The 20,861-nt window shown below is 43.2% G+C and overlaps 1 protein-coding gene and 1 long non-coding RNA gene across 3 annotated transcripts in view; one reads left to right on the top strand and one right to left on the bottom strand.

Annotated features, from left to right (window-relative positions):
• The window catches only part of LOC138801299 (uncharacterized), a 40,712-nt gene extending 36,671 nt beyond the window's left edge, over positions 1-4,041 (bottom strand). The window contains exon 1 of the long non-coding RNA XR_011364597.1: positions 3,921-4,041. This is a non-coding gene — a long non-coding RNA (uncharacterized lncRNA). The remainder of the gene's footprint in view (positions 1-3,920) is intronic.
• CCNF (cyclin F) lies at positions 151-15,981 on the top strand. 2 transcript variants are annotated; one of them, XM_069983947.1, is made up of 17 exons: positions 151-700; positions 5,180-5,334; positions 5,418-5,524; positions 5,641-5,708; positions 6,926-7,140; positions 8,127-8,180; positions 8,374-8,478; positions 8,627-8,704; positions 8,994-9,142; positions 9,674-9,838; positions 9,947-10,070; positions 10,873-11,053; positions 11,476-11,563; positions 11,770-11,869; positions 13,653-13,786; positions 14,246-14,412; positions 15,589-15,981. In XM_069983947.1, the coding sequence occupies exons 1-17, from the start codon at positions 550-552 to the stop codon at positions 15,954-15,956; spliced, it is 2,409 nt and encodes an 802-aa protein (XP_069840048.1). In that variant the 5' UTR covers positions 151-549; the 3' UTR covers positions 15,957-15,981. The 2 variants fall into 2 exon arrangements, with proteins under 2 accessions (XP_069840048.1, XP_069840049.1); XM_069983948.1 differs by having other exon boundaries at positions 152-700; positions 13,656-13,786.
• The last annotated feature ends 4,880 nt before the right edge of the window (positions 15,982-20,861 follow it).

Raw genomic sequence — 20,861 nt, 5'->3', positions numbered from 1 at the left:
TAACCTTACCAGCTTCCTGCTTAGCATTGATTGGTGGGAATCATAGTGACGTAGTAAAGCACGCTGCGCCCCTCCCTTCCCCCTGACGCGAGCCAATACATCGCTCTCGAACTCGGTTCAAAAAAAAATTGCTCGCGCTGCCCTCTGGGAAAGGGAGGCGGTCTCACGTCGTCATGTGACCAAAAGCTCGTTTCTAACTGGCCACCCGTAGAAAGGGCATCGGATGTGTTAACGACATGACTAGTGAGGGCAGAGCGCTTGAGTGTCGGAAATTACCGTAATTACAGATAACTAAAAAATTGAAATAGCTTTTCATGGTTATGCTTAGACGCGGTTAAAAAGCAAAGAATTTCCGAAGTTACATTTTCACGAGGGACTGTCTTATCTCTATGGTAACCATCGTCAACGCTCATTGGTTGGATTTGATATGGCTTCCTGCAAAAGTATTGGCTGTTGCCGTGTGGAGGGCGTGGTTACATATGCCCCCTCTGCCGTTTACTGTTCAGTGGGCGTGGTCTAAATACTATAGTGGGCGGAGACGTGTGTGAAATGAATGGGAAGAAGTTGGAGGGGGCGTGGTCATGGGAATGGGGGAAGTGCGGCCCTGCCACTAACCCACACCGAGGTCTGACTGCTGTGCCAGGCGGCTGCTCCCTGCTCGGCTATCTACCTCATTCACCTGCCGGAATGAAGGGAGGCGGTAAGTGCTATGTGCTTCTCAGAGCTAACAATCTATCTGTAGAAACGCTGCATGTGAACGAACCCTTGCGTTATGTCTTAGACTGGCAACCTGTGGTCCCAGCCTGGTATACTTAACATGAGGTTATCTCTAACTGCTGATGAGCAAGTTTGGGGTATTGATTATGGATCAGTTCACATGTAGCAGAAATAGTCTCATTCAGATGAATGGAAGCGATTTTTTTTTAAATTGCAGAGTGTGAACTGACCCCTATAGATCTATACAACCAGGATAAATATACAGTATACATGTTATTAGAGACCCCCCAACCTGTTGCAAAACTACATCTCTCATCGTGCCCAGACAGCCTTCGGCTGTCTGGGCACGATGAGAGTTGTAGTTTTGCTATGGGTTGGGGGGGACACTATCCTGTGCTGGAATTCCTGTATTTTGGCGTATAGAAGCGACTGATCTGTGCTGTGGCCCCAATGATCAGCTACTTCCTGCTCTCTGGATTTTAAATCTCCCTCCAAAGTTAGTTGAGAGTTAGAATGAGGAGGGGGGAGGAGGAGGAGGGCCCCCTCTAGTGTGAGAAATGCCTCCATACATTACCCACCTCTATGCATTAAACATGTACATTATATTATCTTTCTATTCAGCTTCTTATCTGAACATGTAGCAGTTATTTTATGTTGTTCTGTGCCTATTGACTTTTGATTTTGAATTTGTTACATTTTAAAGTTTTCAAAAAAAAAAAAAAAATTGTATATGATTAGTATACACAATATTGTCTTTGTTTCTTTTCTTATCTTATGAAAATATTAACCCTTTCGCTCAGTCCTATTACTATTCACATACACACACGCACACACCGGCGCATAGTTTCAGCAGATTATTTTACACTACTTGTCTATTGTCTTTTGTGGATTTAAGCCAGAGTCATTGTCATTTCAATTTAGCCCCCAATTAACACGTATGGTGGATTGGAGGGGGTAATTGTGTCGTGAGACGGGCGGGTGAGAGTTTGAAAATCAACTTGCAGTAGCCGGTCATGCCTGTAGAGGAGGGAGGGAATAGGGGGGGGGGTGCTTACTGATCAGGGTTGATTTCCTGCAATGTTATGCTATAGGTGCTTTAAGGGTGTGTTCACACGTTCACGTTTTTAATAGCCGTTTTTGAATGTACCAGGAACTGATGATAAGTGGAGACACGTGTAAAGGAAAGACTGAGACTTCTCTTATTTTCAGACCTTTTTCTGGTTTTGTGTTCAGTAATTATAGAAAGTAAACTGCACGTGAGCTCTGTATGTAGATGACCCCTAATATGAGATGCATGATCATTGATGACGATAGTGTAAATCCTGCAGGGAGGCTTCATTATAATTATAGTGTCATGTTTTACAGTGCTACCTCCTCTGCTCTTGTGTTTTTTTGTTTGTTTGTTTGTTTTTTTAGTAATTTGCCATTCAGGATCCTGGAAAAGCTGGGTGACAACCTTATTGACCATGTAAAACAGGGGTAGGGAACCTTGGCTCTCCAGCTGTTGCAAAACTACAACTCCTATCATGCCTGGACAGCCAAGGCGTCCAAAGCGCCGCAAGTCTTATAAATTATTTGAGTCGTGTGAACTTGCTGTTGTGCAACACTCGTCGCCATGTATCCCTGAGGGCCGTATTCCACCGGACGATGATCATTCACGATTATTGCGAAAGACCTGAAAACGTTCACTCATTTCCATGGAACGATAATCGTTACTTATGATCGTATTTGCGATCGTTTTTTCTTCGCTATTTATTCGCTATTTTGTTCGTATCTACTGCGAACGACCGGACGACATCTAATTTAATGCGAACGTTTTGCGAACGAGCAACGATAAAAATAGGTCCAGGTCTTATAAAGCGATCAACGATTTCTCGTTCGATCGTTAACTGCATTTCAACCGAACGATTATCGTTTAGATTCGAATGATTTAACGATAATCTGAACGATAATCGTCCGGTGGAATAGGGCCCTAACCTGAGGCTGGGGCTACGCAGCAGTGAAAGCAAATTGCCTCTATGTTACAGAATTAAGGTACGTGTGCAATTTTTCTGTGACTTGCCGTTGCGAGATACTGCGAGCAGGTCACCGTCGCATAGGACTTGCGTTGAGGGCAGCGCTGGCAAAGTGACTTCAAGTTACAATGCAGCCATATTGGAAATCATTAGATGTCATGTTGCAATTTATGTATTGTGTGACTAAAGTTGATGTATCCCTGGCAATATCAACTATTCTACTGGGGTTTTAGTACCTGTACTGACCTATTATATTATACCTTACATTAGCACTACTAGGGGCTCACTGCATTGTGTTCCCTATGCTGATACCGCTATCAGTCATTAGAGGCGATGCCGCAACCATCAGTCCAGAGTCGCTTATAGCCCTACCCTAAGGGCCCTATTACACCAACAGATCATCTGACAGATATTTTCAAGCCAAAGCCAGGAATGGATTTGAAAAGAAGAGAAATCTCAGTCTTTCCTTTATTACCTGGTCTCTGTGTATAGTCCGTTCCTGGCTTTGGCTCGAAAAAAATCTGTCAGATGATCTGTTGGTGTAATAGGGCCCTAAGGGGAGAAGGTAGGGTCTGCTTGTGACTACTTGCCTGTATGGATTCTTTTTATAATGTAGCCCTCCTTGGTTTGCATTTTCCCATAGAAACAGCTCTGCTTGGTCTGAGACCGAGTTTTTAGTTGAGCTGCAATTCTGGTCACAGCCTATGGACCAGTGGGGCGCTGTATGTGGGAGGAAGGAAACACCAACTTTTTCTCTACACTTCTGTGTGGTGAAATATGCAAAGAGGATGTTTTAGGGAATCCCCTATGACCTACATATTATGTGCGCTGTAAGATGGCTGAGGGATATGAGCCAGCACGCTGGTTTTCCTCTATATGGATGCATATAACTGATGACATATGGTCGTAACAATAGATGCAATTGGCTGCTTTCGCTCTCGGCTACTGGCACCAGCTGTCTTCTAAAGTAGCCGCCTCCAGCTGTGCAAAACTACAACTCTTAGCATGCCCTGACAACCCAAGGGCATGCTGGGAGTTGTAGTTTTGCAACAGCTGGAGATCCCCAGTTTAGGGATCAGTGCTCTTCTGCCCCCCTAAAAAAGCGGCTACCAAGAATTGGATATGTGAGTGACAATGCCAGACGCGAATGTAAATTCTCTTTTTGTCATATTGCTGAAATATACTTACAATGGCACTTGGGGATAGAAGTGCGTCACGTATGGCTTATTACGGTACGGTAATTGGAAAGATTTAGGGTATGGCGGCACCATGACGTGTGCCCGCATGGGATGGCACAGCTTTTTATATTCCCCTTGCTTTAACACTAGGATAAGCTGTTGCCATAGCAACCCATTAGTTTAGGCCTGGGCTATGACTGCTCCATTTTATCATTGCACTTGTTTTCATAAATCCACCCCAAGATATTGGCATTTTACCAGGTATAATTGCAGCTGCCATTTTTTTTTTTTTTTAAATGACAACAGGAAGTGCAGCCATATTGGTTGCTTCTGGATTCTAGTCATGTCAGTCAACAACAATATGGATATCGTGTAGAGGATCATTTTCTTTCCTCAGTATTAGGCTCTGTTCACGGCTCTGTTCACTATGTTAAAACAACGGCCGCTGTTTGACACGTTCCTGTTTCCAATACTGCCATACCAGCTGCAGGAACATCGTTTGATTTTATTTGGATTGTGGACACATTTGGGTATGCCTGCAATCCAAATCACCATAGAACTCTATGGTATGGCCATCAGAATGGCCGTTGTTCACACTCTAGACAAATCAATTATTTCAGCAGCCGATGTTAAATACAGTGTGTGAACAACGGCCGATGTTATACATTTCATTATTCTAAGACAAGAACGGCCATTGTTTTAATAGCCAACAGCGGCCATTCTTTTCTTTAAAAATACACTGTGAACATAGTCTTAGGGTGTATTCACATTACAATGGCCACAATATGACTGCAAGGTGTGAATATGCCCTTAGGTTTTAAAGGTTCTGAATCACTGACAGGAAGCAGAGGTCTTACATAACGTTAGAAATTATAGCACAAAGTATAAAAGAAATTTCTGTAGCATTAAAAAAAAAAAAAAACTCCAGCCCCGCCATGGTTCACCATATGCCTGTGCAATACAGTAACTAATAGTATATTAACAGAAGCTGGGAAGACTATGACCGGTCATGGCATTGTATGGAGGCAGCAGACGCTGATGTGTAGTGACAGGTCCACAGGAAGGGTCAGGTTATGGGGCAGCTGTAGGATTTCTGCTCATGGCCTCAAATTCCACATTACAATGGAGGGAACCCCACAGGGAGGTTAAGCCTATGAAAATCCAGAATAAAACAAGTAACATGCATACGTGTACCACAAGCTCTAAACAATATATGTGCATTTTACAGGCTCGGAGTCTTGACTAATAAGTTATTCTTCTCTTCTACAGTCCTGCATTGCCGCTGCTCAAAATGTTTTGCAGCCCCTCCCAAACGGCGTGTGAAACGACGTCCACGGCTCCTGACGCTGCTCGGCCTCCCGGAGGATGTTCTGCTCTATATCCTTGAGTGCCTTCCTGCCGTGGACATACAATCCATGCGAGACGTAAGGCTTTGTCTGATGTCCTTCAGTTTCTAGCGCTGGTCCAGCACAGCGGGATATAACACATTACTGTCTATCTGTTTCAGGTTCATCCTCATATCAGGTCCTTGGTGGACACACATAGTAGTGTTTGGGCGCGTGCCTGCTTCCAGGATGTATGGCCTTCTCCTGAAAACCTCCATCTGTTTGAACGGTAAGTTTACTTTTTTTATTTGTTGCAATTTGTCTATAGGAACATGGCAAAAATATGCAAAAAAAACCAAAAAAATATTATTTTTTTAATTCAATAACAATCTGTACTTCCCTTAGGGCTGCAGAGTCTGGAAATTTTGAAGCATGCGTGAAGCTGGGAATTGCCTACTTGTACAATGAAGGCTGTAAGTGACCTATAGTATTTCTTATAGTTCATATATTGTCTTTGGGGAAGAATATGCAGTGTGAACATAGCCTTAAAGGGATTATCCAGGATTAGATAAACATAGCTACTTTCTTCCAAAAATAGCACCACATCTGTTCGTAGGTTTTGCGTGGCATTACAACTTGGCGCTATTGACTTCACTGGAACGAAGCTGCAATACCGCACAAAGATATGAAAAATAGACATAAAATACTTCCCTCAAACTGAATGCTGTAAGGAAAAATCAAAGGGGTTATCCAGTCTTTGTAAAACATGGCTGCCTTTTTCCAGAGAGTGCACCACTCTTATCCTCAGTTTGGGTGGGTTCAGACTAGGGAATTCGCGCGGATAGAATCCGGCGGATTTTGTTGCTCGTACGCGCTCACAGCCACGCGCCTTTCCGCTAGCTCCATAGACACCATTCCATGGGCCGGCCAATTCCACTATCTGCCGAAAGAATTGACGTGTCAATTCTTTCGCCGGAATCCGCCCATACATAGAATAGTGTCTATGGCACGGGCGGAGAGGCGCGCGGCCGTGATTGCGTACAGGCAACGGAATCTACCGGATTTTATCCGCGCAAATTCCGTAGTCTGAACCCGCCCTTTGGGTGCGGTATTGCAGTTCAGTTTAGGTAAATGAAGCTGAAGTGTAATACCATACACAACCTGGGGACAGGGGGTGGCACTGTTTTTGCAAGAACTTTGCAATACTGGATGACCCCTTTAACAGAGAAAACAATGGTACAGTTGCATTTTGTATGCATTCATCCCATAAGAAAAAATAAATCTAAATGCTAAACATTTTACTTCTGTAAAAAACAAAAGGCAGGTATGCAATAAAACCTCTGCCTTGTTTTCTAAGGGGTTAAGTGGTAAAAAGTTGGAAGCTATCTGTGATTTTTGACGCCTCCTATGTCACCAAATCACAGTGCTACGTGTTACCTTTATGTGCAGCTACAGCCAATGCTTACATTAGTCAAGTATTTGCCATCTGGGCTGCCGTCAATGGAGCCTGCTAGGTTTGAGATCAGTGGTTGTGTCGACAAATAAAGTTTATATGAAAATTCCAGTATTGCAGTATGGGACATTCTAGAGTATCTTAAATCTTATTGTATCTATCAGTAAGCAAATGGCAGTCTGCATTCTGCCCAACTAAAGATGGTATGAAGTAATGCGTCTGACTTTATGGTTTCAGTGTCGATGTCTGATGATGGTCGGGCCGAAGTTAATGGATTGAAAGCCTCGCGTTTCTTTTGTTTGACGGAAAGGCTGAACTCCGGGGCTGGCCCCTTTGTTTGGCTGTTTATTCGTCCGCCTTGGTCTACCTCAGGAAGCTGCTGTAAGGCTGTGGTATTTGACAGCTTAAAGGAAGAGTGCCAGAGTGACTCCAAGGATGAGGTGGTGTCAGGGGTGAGTGTTATAACGCTGATACATTGGGAAAGATATACAGGAATTAGGAATGGTTAGATTGAAGGCAGCAGTGTGGCTCAGTAGTTAGCACTGTAGCCTTGCAGCGCTGGGGTCCTGGGTTCAAATCCCACCAAGGGCAACATATTCAAAGAGTATGTTTGCGTGGGTTTCCTCCGGGTACTCCCGTTCCCTCCCACACCCAAAAGCAGGTGAAGTGCTGCAGAATATGTGTGCGCTATACAAATAAAATATTATTATCTAACTGACAGCAGCTCCCTGTGTACCTCCGAGCTAAAATCAGACTCCCCTCCTTCAGGCTGTGCTGCCCTGCTCTGTGTTGAGTCTGTCTGTAAGATGGCTGACATGGCGGAGCATGTGACATGCCCTGCCCCCCAGTGTCCGCCATAGGCATATACAGGCTCATTGGTGGACACTGGCGGGGCATGGTCTTAAGCTCCTCCATGTCGGCCATCTTATGGACAGACTGGCCACAGAGTAGGGCAGCCCAGCCTGAAGGAGGGGTGTCTGATTTTAGCTCTATGAGGTACACAGGGAGCGTCTGTCAGTATATACAGAGTACACTTACACTGAACAATTTTATTATAAAGTGGCCAACCCCTTTTGAGTTTCTTACCTTGATCCTCAGTGACGTTTTTGTGAACCTTGTAGTTTGAGATGTGTAAATTAGATGGTGGAATGAATATTCATTAGAAGGGGCTGGTGGTCGGTGCACTGAGGACAGTAGTCCAAACCCCAGTGCACCAAACCACCTCATATCTAATAAGCTACAAAGTTCACGAAAATGGCTCCGAGGATCAAGATAAGAAACTTACCTTCTCCCTTATCACCCTGTGCCCTATAGGGGCATATCAGCAGCTTAGATGCTTCTAACCTGCTGGTTTCCTTTTCCCTGACATCTGATTTTTATTTATTTATTTTTTACTTTTTGTGGTTTTAACTTTTTTTTTTTTCCCCCCAACCTTAAGAGTCTTCGAGGATCTTTACAGTATTGTTTGGCGAAAGTGTTAAACTTATTTGAGGTAAGTTCTCACTTAATATTTCCATATTCTGGCTCCATGTAAAGACCTGCATGTTATATAGTTATTAGTAAATTTTGATAATAAAATCCTAGGTGTATAATTCTTTTACTCCTATGTAGTGCTCATCACACACACTACAAACCATGAATGTTCTCATTGTAGTATAGCCACCTTCTCATGTGCTTTCTTGTAGGATGAGGGGAAGAGGAGGGAGGCTCTAGGATTACTGGAAGCTTCGGCCTCTCATGGCTGCCTGCTCAGTTCATTTCTCTTGTGGGAATCCAACCAGAAATTTGCTGTGAGTATAATTGGGTTTTGATTGATTTCACATGAAATTCTATTATCCTGTCTTTGTGTGAAGATGCTGGAACCATGTCTGGCAGCGCTAGTGTTTGTGAGATGTATCCTTCTGTAATCTGAACGCTTCATCTTATTTCGCTTGCTAGTTATCCGACCCTGGACGACACCTACAGAGCCTGCGGCAGTTGCGGGATTATGCGGCGCGGGGTTGCTGGGACGCACAGGTGAGCAAAAGTCCTATGGATTATGTTAAACTGCAGATACGTATTACTCATAAGTTATAGCCAGATGAAGGATGCGGCCGGGAGCTTCACTCCCCAGCCGACCACCCGATGTGACTCATTACAGGAGACTGGTTCCATTATAACTCCTGTAATCCGTCAGGTTGGTCAGTGAGCTAGTAAGTAAGTGAAGCTTGCCGCTACGTGCTTCACCCTGCAATATCTTACAATAAGGATAGGTATGTATGGTTTTTATAAGGCCTAAGTATTGAAACTTTTTCTTCTCTTATAGATTTCTCTGGCTAAATCCTGTGGACAGAAAAGTCAGTTTTCCCAGGAACGGACGACCTCAGACCTTGTATCTCAAGTCTTTCAGTCATCTTTCCCTATCAACAAAGCTAGTATCTTCACCAAGCAAAAGGGCATGAACGATACTATGCGGTGAGTATTTGATGGGGCTGGTTTTCTGAACTATAACATGTTGTATCTTGGGAAGATTTTTTTTTTTTTTTTTTTTTTAAATCACGTCATAGAGGGAGGTTCAAATTTTTGATCGGTCAGGGTCTGAATGCCGAGTACCCCACCTGTCGCTAGAAGGAGGCTGATTTCTATAGAAAGTCTATGAAGCAATGTGAGATGCTGGGAGAGAAGTGCTTAGCTGGTCACATCTCCCCATTCATTCTAGCGATCAGTCGCGATCACAGCACACAGATTTCATCTAATAAATGAAAAGTTTTTGGGTTTTTTTTATGATGATGATAATTTAAAGGCATTGCCCTGCTGTGAGTCATAATTTTGCCACAGGTTGGAGAATATTGGTGTTAAAGACGGTCAGCATGCTTGTTGACAGAAGCTCCTCAAAAAGCTTATCTGAGCCCCCATGATGCAGTGGGACAACTTGTTTTTATTTATCAGATTATTATCTTTAACTTCATGGATAGTTGTATAAATGTACGTTCACATCTTTTTCAGGTATATCCTCATAGACTGGCTGGTAGAAGTGGCTACCATGAAAGACTTCTCCAGCCTCTGCTTGCACATGACTGTTGGTCTGGTGGATCGATACTTGAAGCTCCGCAGTGTTCCACGCGCACGTCTCCAACTTGTGGGCATTGCCTGTATGGTGATCTGCACACGGTAAGGACCAAAAAAAAAAAAAAAAAAAAGCAGTCCTCCATACGGGAGTTAGTTGTGTATAGTATGTAGATTCATCCACAATAACAATGTTTTATCTCCTTTTTACAGATTTATCAGCAAAGAGATTCTGACCATCCGTGAAGCAGTATGGCTGACAGATAACACCTACAAATACGAGGATCTGGTACGGATGATGGGCGAGATCATATCTGCACTGGAAGGAAAAATTAGGGTAGGTCCCTTTATTTTAAGATCACCGTCCATCCCATCGTGCATCTCTTTTCCCTGTTTGCCATTCGGCTAGCCTTAGTTCCCTTGCTTGCAGTTCTCTCTCTTACCTACCGATGATGTCATTGTGTGCAAAGTGTATGTTTGGGACGAACGTGACTGCTTTGGCACTGTTATTGCTGGGATGGGGCAGAGTTCAGTAGTTATCGGGGTTTAGCTGTTTACATAGTAATACATAGAAGTGGTGACTTCAAGATAGTGAAGAAGCATTTCCCACCAGTTGGAATGTAGCTTATCCGCTTACACTGGAATTCTGATGACATTGCACTTATGAGGTCAGCTAAATAATTTCCTTTGGTGCCAGGTATTATTTTATTCATTCATATAGCACCAACATATTCTGAAGTGCCGCAGCATTGGTCCCGGTCCCCACTGGAGATCACAACCTGAAATCCGAATATCGCAGTGTTTCTAGAGTGTGGAAGGACATATTTTCTCCATGCAGATGATGTCTGTGGTCTGATTCTAACCCAAGGCAATGACTCAATAAGTCAGAGATGGGGAACTGGCAACTTACAAGTGGTTCCAAAACTACAATTCCCATTATGCCTGGACAGCTAAAGCTTTGGCTGTTCAGGCATGATGGGAAATGTAGTTTTGCAACAGCTGGAGGGCGGCAGGTGACTGCTATAATTAATATCCATTCTCCACTTAACGCTCCCCCACATAGATCACTTTGTTTTGTACATTCTGATCTTGCTCCGCAGTATGTATACAGTGTACATCTTCTGTTTCACGTTATACAGATGCCCACTGTCATCGACTACAAGGACGTCCTTTCTCACATCATCTCATTGGACAGGGGCACCATGCACCTTTGCAGCTACATTTCCGAGCTGTCCCTGCTGTACACAGAGCTATCTGTGTATTCTCCAGCGCAGCTAGCAGCCGGTGCCTTGTTGTTAGCGCGCATCCTGCACAAACAAGGTGAGTCTGAGACGCTGTATGATTCTACCATACCCCAGGACTGTGGGGGTAATCTCTTCATAGCTGTAACCCCTCTCTTCCCGAACAGCGTGCTGCATGTATGTGCCCACATCTGCCCTGCTCATTCCTTCATGCCCCCTGCAGTTTCTGTCAGCCCTTATAGAGTATAGAGTCATAATAAATTATCACTTGCAAACAATATTTGCCTCTTGCAGTACCACATTTCACCACTGTTCCAGTTACGTTCCATAGACTCCATTGCAGCGCCCCCAAATCTGATCTCGGACACACAATACAAAAACATGCATGATGATGAATACATAACTGTACTGTAGGGTCCCGTTTAGGCATATTAACTATTGTACAATGGTGTAGCTTACTGCTCAGGCTTCTCATTACATTGTGTGTTCTCTTTTCCATAGCACTTCCATGGCCAGCTCAGCTGGTAGAGTCTACGGGTTTCACCCTGGAACACTTAACCCCCTGTGTGCTGCTTCTACATAAAAAATGGTAAGTGTGCCACATAAGCATCTCTGTAGAATGGCTGATAACTGAGGCATGAGTCACTTGTTGGCTCACTGCCCATACACTACATTACTAAGGCTGATGCATAGAATGACTAATCTCTGGACTGCTGGTGTTGAATACAAACCAGACATTGGTGATTTATAATACGCCGCTCAATTCGCTTTAATGTGTTTTCTTTTATGTCTTAGTTTCCACGATGATGCACCAAAGGATTACCGGCAAGTGTCCCTGACGGCTGTGAAACAGCGCTTTCAGAATGACCTTTACGGCAATATTAGTGATGAAAAGGTGAGGACGTTGGTTTTTTACCGTTTCAATGAAAATTGTCCTCTATTCTGCAGTGGTAGGGGTGTCAGGGCTCAGCTGCACTGCGACTGACCTTTAGGAGCCTTTTCATTCACTTTTATTCTGTTGCTAGAGGGAGTCATAAATTTTGTTATATCCTTTATTGAATATACATCCCCTATGTGTCTCCATGGCTGTAGATTACAAAGATCTTGTAATTCAGTCTTGGGTAACTTCACTCTTTCTGTATTCTCTGCCTACAGACTGTATAGAGGAGAGAGAGTAACACACTACTTCAGAATCAGACTACATCGTGTGTTTGTAGTCTGTAACTAGGGAAGCTCATAGGTCTGCATAGGAGCTGTATACAAAAATGATAAGATGTTTTTGCAAGGTTGCTTCTTTATAGGTTGCATACCTATATATTATACACACCCTTTTGAAAGTGTTATCTAAGCTTAGAAAAACATGGCTGCTTCCAGAAACGGCACCACTCTTTTTCTCAGCTTGTGGGTGGGGGGGTTTGCATCTCGGTTCCATTTAAGTAAATGGAGCTGAATTTTAATACCGCACATGACCTGAGGACAGGGTTGGCACTGTTTTTGCAAAAAAGTAGCTGTATTTTTCTAATCTTGGATAACACTTTTCGTTTGGTCAATACGAAATGTAACCAGCATGGAAGGCAACCTAAACTTAACTTTCTTTACTATCTATCTTCCTGCCTAAGTCCATTTATAAAGATACAGGCTGCCTTTGCAGTCTGTATTTAATACTTTACCTAATTCTTCGCCCCTGGGCTGTACCATTGGGCACCGCTATCGTGGTGACATCACTGCGTTTCACCGCTGGTATGCAGTGACGTCCCCAAGATGGGACAGAGGATTGGGTAAAGTACTAGATACAGACTGCTTAGCAGTCTGTATCTTTTTGTAAGTAGACTTAGGGACACAAATTGAGACATTTAGTAGTACACGGTGATCTTGTTCTGGGTAGCACGAGATCACGGTATTTGGATGTAGAGAGCGGGCAAAGGATCATGGGATCCCAACCCGCCACTCTGCATGCTGGGAAGTTCCGGGCTCATGCCAACTCTTTTGAAAAGAGCCGGTGTGAGTCCATACAGAAAAGTACAAATAAAAAAACAAGGCCACAAAAATTATTAAAAAAAAAAATATATATAAAAACTATAAATTTATAAAGGAAAATTAAAAGGAAAAAAACACTGATTGGTTCTCTTTGCCTGAGTAGTATACAAAAGTTGATTATTGACCAAAATAGCTGATTTATAGTAGTAAGGCTAGGTTCACACTGCGTTTTCAGCATCCGTTTAACGGATCCGTTTTTTTAACGTCCAGAAAAATAGGGTCAGCAACGTTTTTTGGTCCGTTTTGGTCCGCCAAAAAAAACGGATCCGTTTTTTTTATAATGGAAGTCAATGGAAAAACGGATGCACACAAATGAATCCGTTTTTTGCAATCCGTTTTTCATGCGTTTTTTCAAAAAACGGATGCGTTAAACGGATGCTGAAAACGCAGTGTGAACCTAGCCTAATCTAGCAGTTGTACAGATCAATACCAAGTAGGATACTGAATAAAGGCATATTGGTTGTGCAGCACTCAACAGAGCATGCATATAAGCTTTACTCTTGTATTGTTGCCCTGTGTACCGTCACTACCGTGGCCCAGCTGACAGGCTGTGTGTTTAGCAGGTGTTGGACCACTGGCTGCTGGTCACTCTTCTGGGAGTGGGTGTCTGGCTCAGATAACAATCTGATTGCTGTTATCAGCAGGTGATGGACTACAGCCAGCTGTGTACCCTACTTGGGGTGTCCCTTCAGGATACAGAGAGCCCTGCATCCCCTCCTTGTGTCGCAGACATCCATCCATTCCTGTGCTCACCTGCTGGGAACAAAACAAAAAGGTAACTAACAACGTCTTGTCCATTAAACAATGAGAAACTGTATCATACAGGTTTAGAAGGGGGGGGGGGAAACAGCGCCACACCTGTCCTCAGGTAGTGTGGGGTATTGCAGCGTAAACCTCATTCACTCTGGAGCTGAGCTGCAATATTGCGTCATGTTTTTCTAACCTTGGAAACCTCTTATAGGGGTTGTCTTTAGTTAGGCCAAATCAATATCAGGCATAAAAAGAATATCCAGCCAAAATGGCTCTCTATATAGATCTCCAGAGACGGAGGGCTGGATATAGATGTTAAATATATCTTACAGTACTGATGACAATGCACTGTGATCTTCCAGAAGTGATAGTCAGCATAGCGATGCAGGTTTAGGATGAGCTGCTTAGCGTTGCAGAGATTGTGGATATATATCATTTCTCATTTTCCTCATGCTACAGTCTATTAACAAAACTGATTTTATAGGCGCAGAGAAGATCAGGAAGATCGGGGCAGCTTTGTGACCACGCCCACCGCTGAGCTCTCCAATCAGGAGGAAGCACTGCTCGGCGACTTCTTAGACTGGAGTCTCGATTCTTCTTGTTCAGGCTATGAAGGTGACCGGGAGAGCGAAGGCGAACGGGAAGGAGATGGTACGAATGATTTCATCTCTCTATTTGCGGATGTTTTGTGTGTGTGTGTGTGTGTGTGTGTGTGTGTGTTCTATATTATAAGGGGAATGTTTGCATTACAAGTGTCCCAACCTATAATCTGTCCAGTGCTATCCTATAAACTGAACATGGAGAAGAAATAGCATTTTTATAGTGGCTAGAGGTATACATTGGACTATTATTACCCTTTGTGTTTTGAGGACACTTTATACAGTATATATCTTATTCTTTTATCTATCTGGTGTCAGCTAATGGACAGCACCCCCCCCCCCTTCCCCTCCTCCCCCAGGGCGGAATTTCCTTTTAAATTACTGGGGAATTTACTTAAAGAGTCACTGTCGTATTTTTTTTTTTTTTGCAGAAATCAATAGTCCAGGCGATTTTAAGAAACTTTGTAATTGGGTTTATTAGCCAAATCTGCCATTATCTGCATGTAAAAAGCCTTTTCCCAGGTCCCCCCCTCCTTCCTCTTTTTCATCCACTCTGAAAAATCTGAAAATTGTGACTTGTTGCAGGAGTCGTCCCCTGTCTGCTCTAGGGAGAGGGGAGGGGGGGGGGAGGAGGAAGGAGGGAGTTAGCCGACAGCAGAAAGCAGATAACAGAGGATTACAGAGCTCAGACAGGTCACTGGTGACTGTCACAGGAGATATCCCGTGAGGGATTTGTAGATTAACTCTTTGTTGTCCTGTTTTGGTCTTTTCTTTAGCTCTCTCCATAGGAGAACAATGAAGACAGGGGGGAGAGCTTCAAACTGCTTTTTCATGATAAAAATGCATTTTTCGGATAATAAACCCAATTACAAAGTTTCTTAAAATCGCCTAGACTATTGATTTCTGCAAAAAAAATTCACGACAGTGACACTTTAAATGACTTATTTCACCTGCAGCTTCTACTAGTAATATGTGGTTGTCCCAAGTCTGCTAGAACAGAAGTTGAGTTTACTATCTAGTTTTATGATCTACGAGGTAGCCAACCATGGGGAGCACATGTGATCTTATGAATTCAGACCATACCTGTGTCAGCCCCCCCCCCCCCCCCTTTTTTTTTTTTTTTTTTTTTTTTTGTTATATAAAGACTGCTGCTACAGTGACCATATTATAGTAATGCTATCATTGTGAGTACCAGTAGATTTACCAGTCTGTCCCCTCTTTCCTGTAGTCACTGCACCAAGTGGAATTCTGGATCTTTCCATCCTCAATGCAGAACACACGCACTGCCAGGACTCCAGCGACGAGGATACGACCAATGTGCCAAAACTGCCGACAACCAAACCAAACCTCACTATCCCTCCTGTAAAGATTGGGGCAGAGAACAGTTCTGGGTACTCCTCAGTAAGCAGTGCGGGGAGCCCTACCTCCTCTCCTAATGGACCTCCCTGCACCCCAACACCAGGACTGAACAATAGCAAGCTGGTTCCTATCCCTTTCCCCCAGCCGAGTCCATCAAATTTCAAAGCTGTCCGAAGACAAGTGAAAAGAAAAAACCAAGCACAGCACAGCGATGAAAATGTTACAGACACTTTGTAAATAGCCCCCTCTAACCCCTTGTACAAAGGAATATATAAATATATATATTTTTGTCATTTAATACAATTGTGCTGTCTTTTTTTTTTTTTTTTTTCTGTGCATAGAACCAAGCTGTAGACCTCTGTTTCTTTCTTTGTTATATAGTGTGTAGCAGTCTCTAATATACACATAAGGGACAGTTTTATAGGAAGTCCATTTATCAATCTGTACGTTTTTTGATGAATGGAAGGAAACGTATGCAAACTCGATGCACCCTCCCGGTGGCCATTTGGTTCCCTTCTTGCACCATAGAGACACGTCTGGTCTGACAGAACTGTAACTTGACGTCCCAATGTAAAATATGTAACAGGACCCCTTCACATGTGTGGATTTGTTGCATATTTTTCTGCAGCAAACAAGGGTATTTACCCTAAATGGGTCTTGGGTCCCTTTTGCACAGACACTGTGTATAATAACAAGTGCTGATCAGAGGGCTTGCGCTTGTTTGTAGAACCTTTAGGCCTTGAAAAGGAAACCTTCGGCTCTCCCAGTTGTTGCAAAACTCTACAGCTCTGTCCAGGCATGATGGGGAATTTTTTTTTTTTTTTTTTTTTTTTTTAGTACTTTTGCAACAACTGGAGAGAGAAAGATTCTTCATCCCTTTGGGCTGTGTTCAGCCAAAACCAGAAACAGATTATAAATAGAGGACAGGTTATAAAGGAAAGAGTAGAAATGTTGGGGGAGATTTATCAAACATGGTGTAAAGTGAAACTGTCTCATTTGCCCCTAGCAACCAATCAGATTCCACCTTTCATTCCTCACAGACTCTGGGAAATGAAAGGTGGAATCTGATTGGTTGCTAGGGGTAACTGAGCCAGTTTCACTTTACACCATGTTTGATAAATCTCCTCTGTTTTCTTTTCAGATTTTCCTGGCTTCGTTTTTATTGTTTGCAAGTTAAAGTCGAAACGTGTGAAAAAGGTTCAGTCTCTGCTGAGACAGGGAGATGTATTGCTGCTAGAGATAATTTCATTAGGCTGTGTTCACACATGCAGTAATGCAATGTGACTGCATTATTTAATTGCAGTAATCATTTAATTGTGTTACTGGATCGCTTCATTGCAGTAATTAACCATTTAATTGTCGTCCTTCATTGCATTAACACAAATGAAATTCCAATTTGTGTGAACATACCCTTAAAATTAATTAGCTGACAAACAAGCTGATTGCTGGCCCTCTTGGCCTTGTTCACACATGGGGCCTATTTTTAGGTTAATAATTGGATTTTTCACCCATTTTTGGTCTAAGTTCTATTTATGAACCAAAGGGTGACTATTTTTGCAACTTTTTTATTTGCCTGTTCTGAGCATTCATCCCCAAAAAATTGCATAATCTGGGATTTGTGCTCCACTTATCATTTATGACATTTTTTTAAAAAAGTCACACAAACTGATGCAGGCCTAGATCTGGTGAATTTGTTGCACTTTTTCCCCCCACAAATTTGTACATTTTAGACTCAATAGGAAGGCCTTATTCCCACGTTCCATGTTTCGCCGCATGACTCTGTCATCACAGCGAGGCGCGTATGTGATGTCCCCCCACGGGTGTTCCTAGTCTGTACACCCTTCACAAAAGCCTGTACTCCAAGTAAAGTGGTAATAAAGTTATACCTAACTTTTGCCACTAGATGTCGCTAGTATGTATACAGTGATCACTCAACTTACAATGGCTTCAAGATGCAATATTTTAAACATACAATGGTCCTTTCTGGACCATCGTACTTTGAGACCAGACTCAACATACAATGTTATGGACAGTCAGGATCTGCAGCACATGTGAATAACTAGATGACAAACCAATGAAACTGGCCCTTTTACTGCTAAAACCCCAGTATTAGTGAAGTGTCGGCACTGGTTGGCTGTCTAGTAGTGATTCTCCAGAGCATGGGTCTCCAAACTGCAGCCCTCCAGCTGTTGCAAAACTACATTTCCCATCATGCCTGGACAGCCAAATCCAAAGCTTTAGCTGTCCAGGCATGATGGGAGTTGTAGTTCACAACAGCTGGAGGGCCGCAGTTTGGAGACCCATGCTCCAGAGTATAGTGTGATACTACATGTCCTGTGCTGCCCTTTACCTGGGTCAGTTTTCCATAGAATTTTGGCCTCAGCATACAATATTTTCAACATACAATGGTAGTCCTGGAACCAATCAATATTGTATGTTGAGAGATCACTGTATTTGTACTTGCATATTGCACAGCTGTAGTGAGCAAAGGGTGTATTGTTTTGTTGTGATCTGTGCACCAATGAGAGCTCGCTCTTTTCTCCACCTAGCTATATGCTCTTCTTTTTCCATACTCTCTCTTCTCCACCACTCACAGTAGTTATTACATACCCTGTAGGAAGTTGTCACATGGTGAGAGGAAGTACACACCCACACTTAGTCCAGTGTAGTCTAGTCTGGAGTGTGCTAGAGGACTGACACACATGGGATACACACAGACTCTTTTCCTAAAGGGGAACTCCACATAAGGAAAACTTTTTTTCTATTAAAAGTACATTAATAGTTATATAGATGTGTCTATATAATGTATTACCATATCTGTGCGGTTCGGCCACACTGGTAGCTGATAGAAATCCAGGAAGTGACAAAAAATGACCTCAGTGCCAATTTACATTGTCTCCTGCTCCCACTGCTCTCCCACCCTTTAGAGACAAATATTCCATACCTCTGTCTCACATTGTGTGTGTTTGCTGAGCACAGGCTGATGATGCAGACAGGGGGCAGGGTGTGATGTCACAGGAGGCTTGGCTGGATCCCCCAATCCCCTGAGTGATTCACCATCTCTGATAGGCCAGAAGCAGCTGCTGAACTGATTTCACTGATTGTGCAAAAGTCTGCAGTGAAACTAGGGCTGTGTTCACACATAATGGAGTTTCATTGCAGTACTGCAGCAGTAAATTATGCTAAACGGCAGAGAGGATCACTGCCAGTCCCATCTGGAGGGAAAAAAAGGCGTAAACAGTAGATCTCATGTAAGATAATATTGGATAAACTTATTGTGGGGCTCAACGTCAAAGATAAAAGATGCTTGATCATAATATATGTGTGGAAATGAAAAGAAAAAAATATTTAAATACAAAAAGTTCTTTACTTTATTCCACTATCAGTGTTACAGGTAGAGAATACAGCGTGCTGTGTGGGTGGGACTACAATGAAATGATAAAGTACTGCAAATAATTCAGTAACACAACAAAACTGCAATGTGTGAACACAGCCTAGATTTTCTGCAACAGATTTGGACGGGGAATGGGCAGGGTGGTGCACTGAGATGAACAGCTGAGGGAAAGCATTGCATTCTGGGACCATAGGTAAGTAATGCTATATGCTTCTGCAGAATTTTAATATATATATTTTTTTTAACCTCTACCTGGAGTTCCCCTTTGAAAGCAACACTTCTTCTACCTATGCAGCGCTAAACCACTCAAGAGAGGACAAGTCAGGTATCATCCCAACCCACGCCGTTGAACATCTCTATGGCTGCGTTCACACTACGTATATTTCAGTCAGTATTGCAACCAAAACCAGGAGTGGATTAAAAACACAGAAAGGATCTGTTCACACAATGATGAAATTGAGTGGATGGCCGCCATATAACAGTAAATAACTGCCATTATCTCAATATAACAGCCGTTGTTCTAAAATAACAGAAAATATTTGCCATTAAATGGCGGCCATCCACTCAATTTCAACATTGTGTGAACAGATCCTTTCTGTAGTTTTTAAACCACTCCTGGTTTTGGTTGCAATACTGACTGAAATATACGTAGTGTGAATGCAGCCTAAAGGTACAGGACTGTATCCTGAAACAAGAGGAACTGATCCGGATAGAGCAAAGTTGCTAGAAGCTTACATTCTTTATCTCACAGTGTAGGTGTAACCAGGTAATTTGCTAAACTCAGGTAACAAGGACTGGGGCTTGTGTCACCTTGTTTGGACAGATCACCCAACACTGCAGGGCAAAAGGTGGTATCACGACAAAGGTCGAAACACGGGCACAAGTATTCTCCTCCTTCTTCTTCTAAAGTTCCGGCAGAGCACATTTCTAAACTGGGTTGGGACTCTCAAGACAAACTCCTCTCCACTACTCTGAACTCTTACGACCTACTCTACTCCGCTATTCTGAGCTTTCTCTACTTCTCAACCCGCAACCAAGTCAGAACTATTCGTCTACCTCTGAAGCTCTCAGCACAGATTCTGTCCAGTGATGTCAGAAGTCTATTGTTAGCTGGTGTATTAAGTGTTCCTTTAATAAAGAAGAATTTATTTATGATTACAGGACTCAGTAGTTATTGCTCAAGCACCTACACCGTAGTTACACCGTCCTTGGGTCAGCTCCCCTTTCTGTGGGTGGTGGTACCGATAGTCTGGGTGGGTCACAACTCCACTCTGGACCACCACGATAAGCGCCCAAGGGACCCCCTCACAGCGACCACAGGGGAAAGGGTATAGCCAGCCGTCCTAAAATAAAAGCAGGTGTGCCTCCCCAACAACCCACCATGAAGCTGAGCTATACTCCGAACCAACAACCACAGTAGTGGCGTCACACAGTACCATCTAGCAAGTGACCGGTCGACCACTGCGCACCACACATCCATACAGTTCCCCCGCTCCCAGCATCATATCAGAGATGCTGCCGTGCGGTGGGGAAGACTGCGGTACATGCCTTCCATGTCTGTGTCACGTGGGAATAAGGCCTAAGGACTTATTCCCATGTTTCATATTTTACAGACTGGGAAGCCATGTAGTGGAGTATTTTCCTGTCCGCCATGATGTATCACTGTAATGATACCGCTGTGCGGGTCTGTCACTACAGTGCTGCGGAGATTCAAAGACCTTCCCCGCTCCCAGCATAATATTGATACA

This window comes from Dendropsophus ebraccatus, chromosome 9, assembly GCF_027789765.1.
Source record: "Dendropsophus ebraccatus isolate aDenEbr1 chromosome 9, aDenEbr1.pat, whole genome shotgun sequence".
Taxonomy (NCBI): domain Eukaryota; kingdom Metazoa; phylum Chordata; class Amphibia; order Anura; family Hylidae; genus Dendropsophus; species Dendropsophus ebraccatus.
Note: the sequence above shows the minus strand (reverse complement) of the source record. Positions and strands in the feature narration are given on the sequence as shown.

Excerpts from the sequence above, each read along its gene's own strand:
- CCNF (XM_069983947.1), top strand. The coding sequence starts at position 550 with ATGAATGGGAAGAAGTTGGAGGGGGCGTGGTCATGGGAATGGGGGAAG. Across the intron at positions 5,709-6,925 it reads CTACTTGTACAATGAAGGCT|TGTCGATGTCTGATGATGGT; the intron begins GTAAGTGACCTA and ends TTATGGTTTCAG. Across the intron at positions 9,839-9,946 it reads TGTATGGTGATCTGCACACG|ATTTATCAGCAAAGAGATTC; the intron begins GTAAGGACCAAA and ends TCCTTTTTACAG.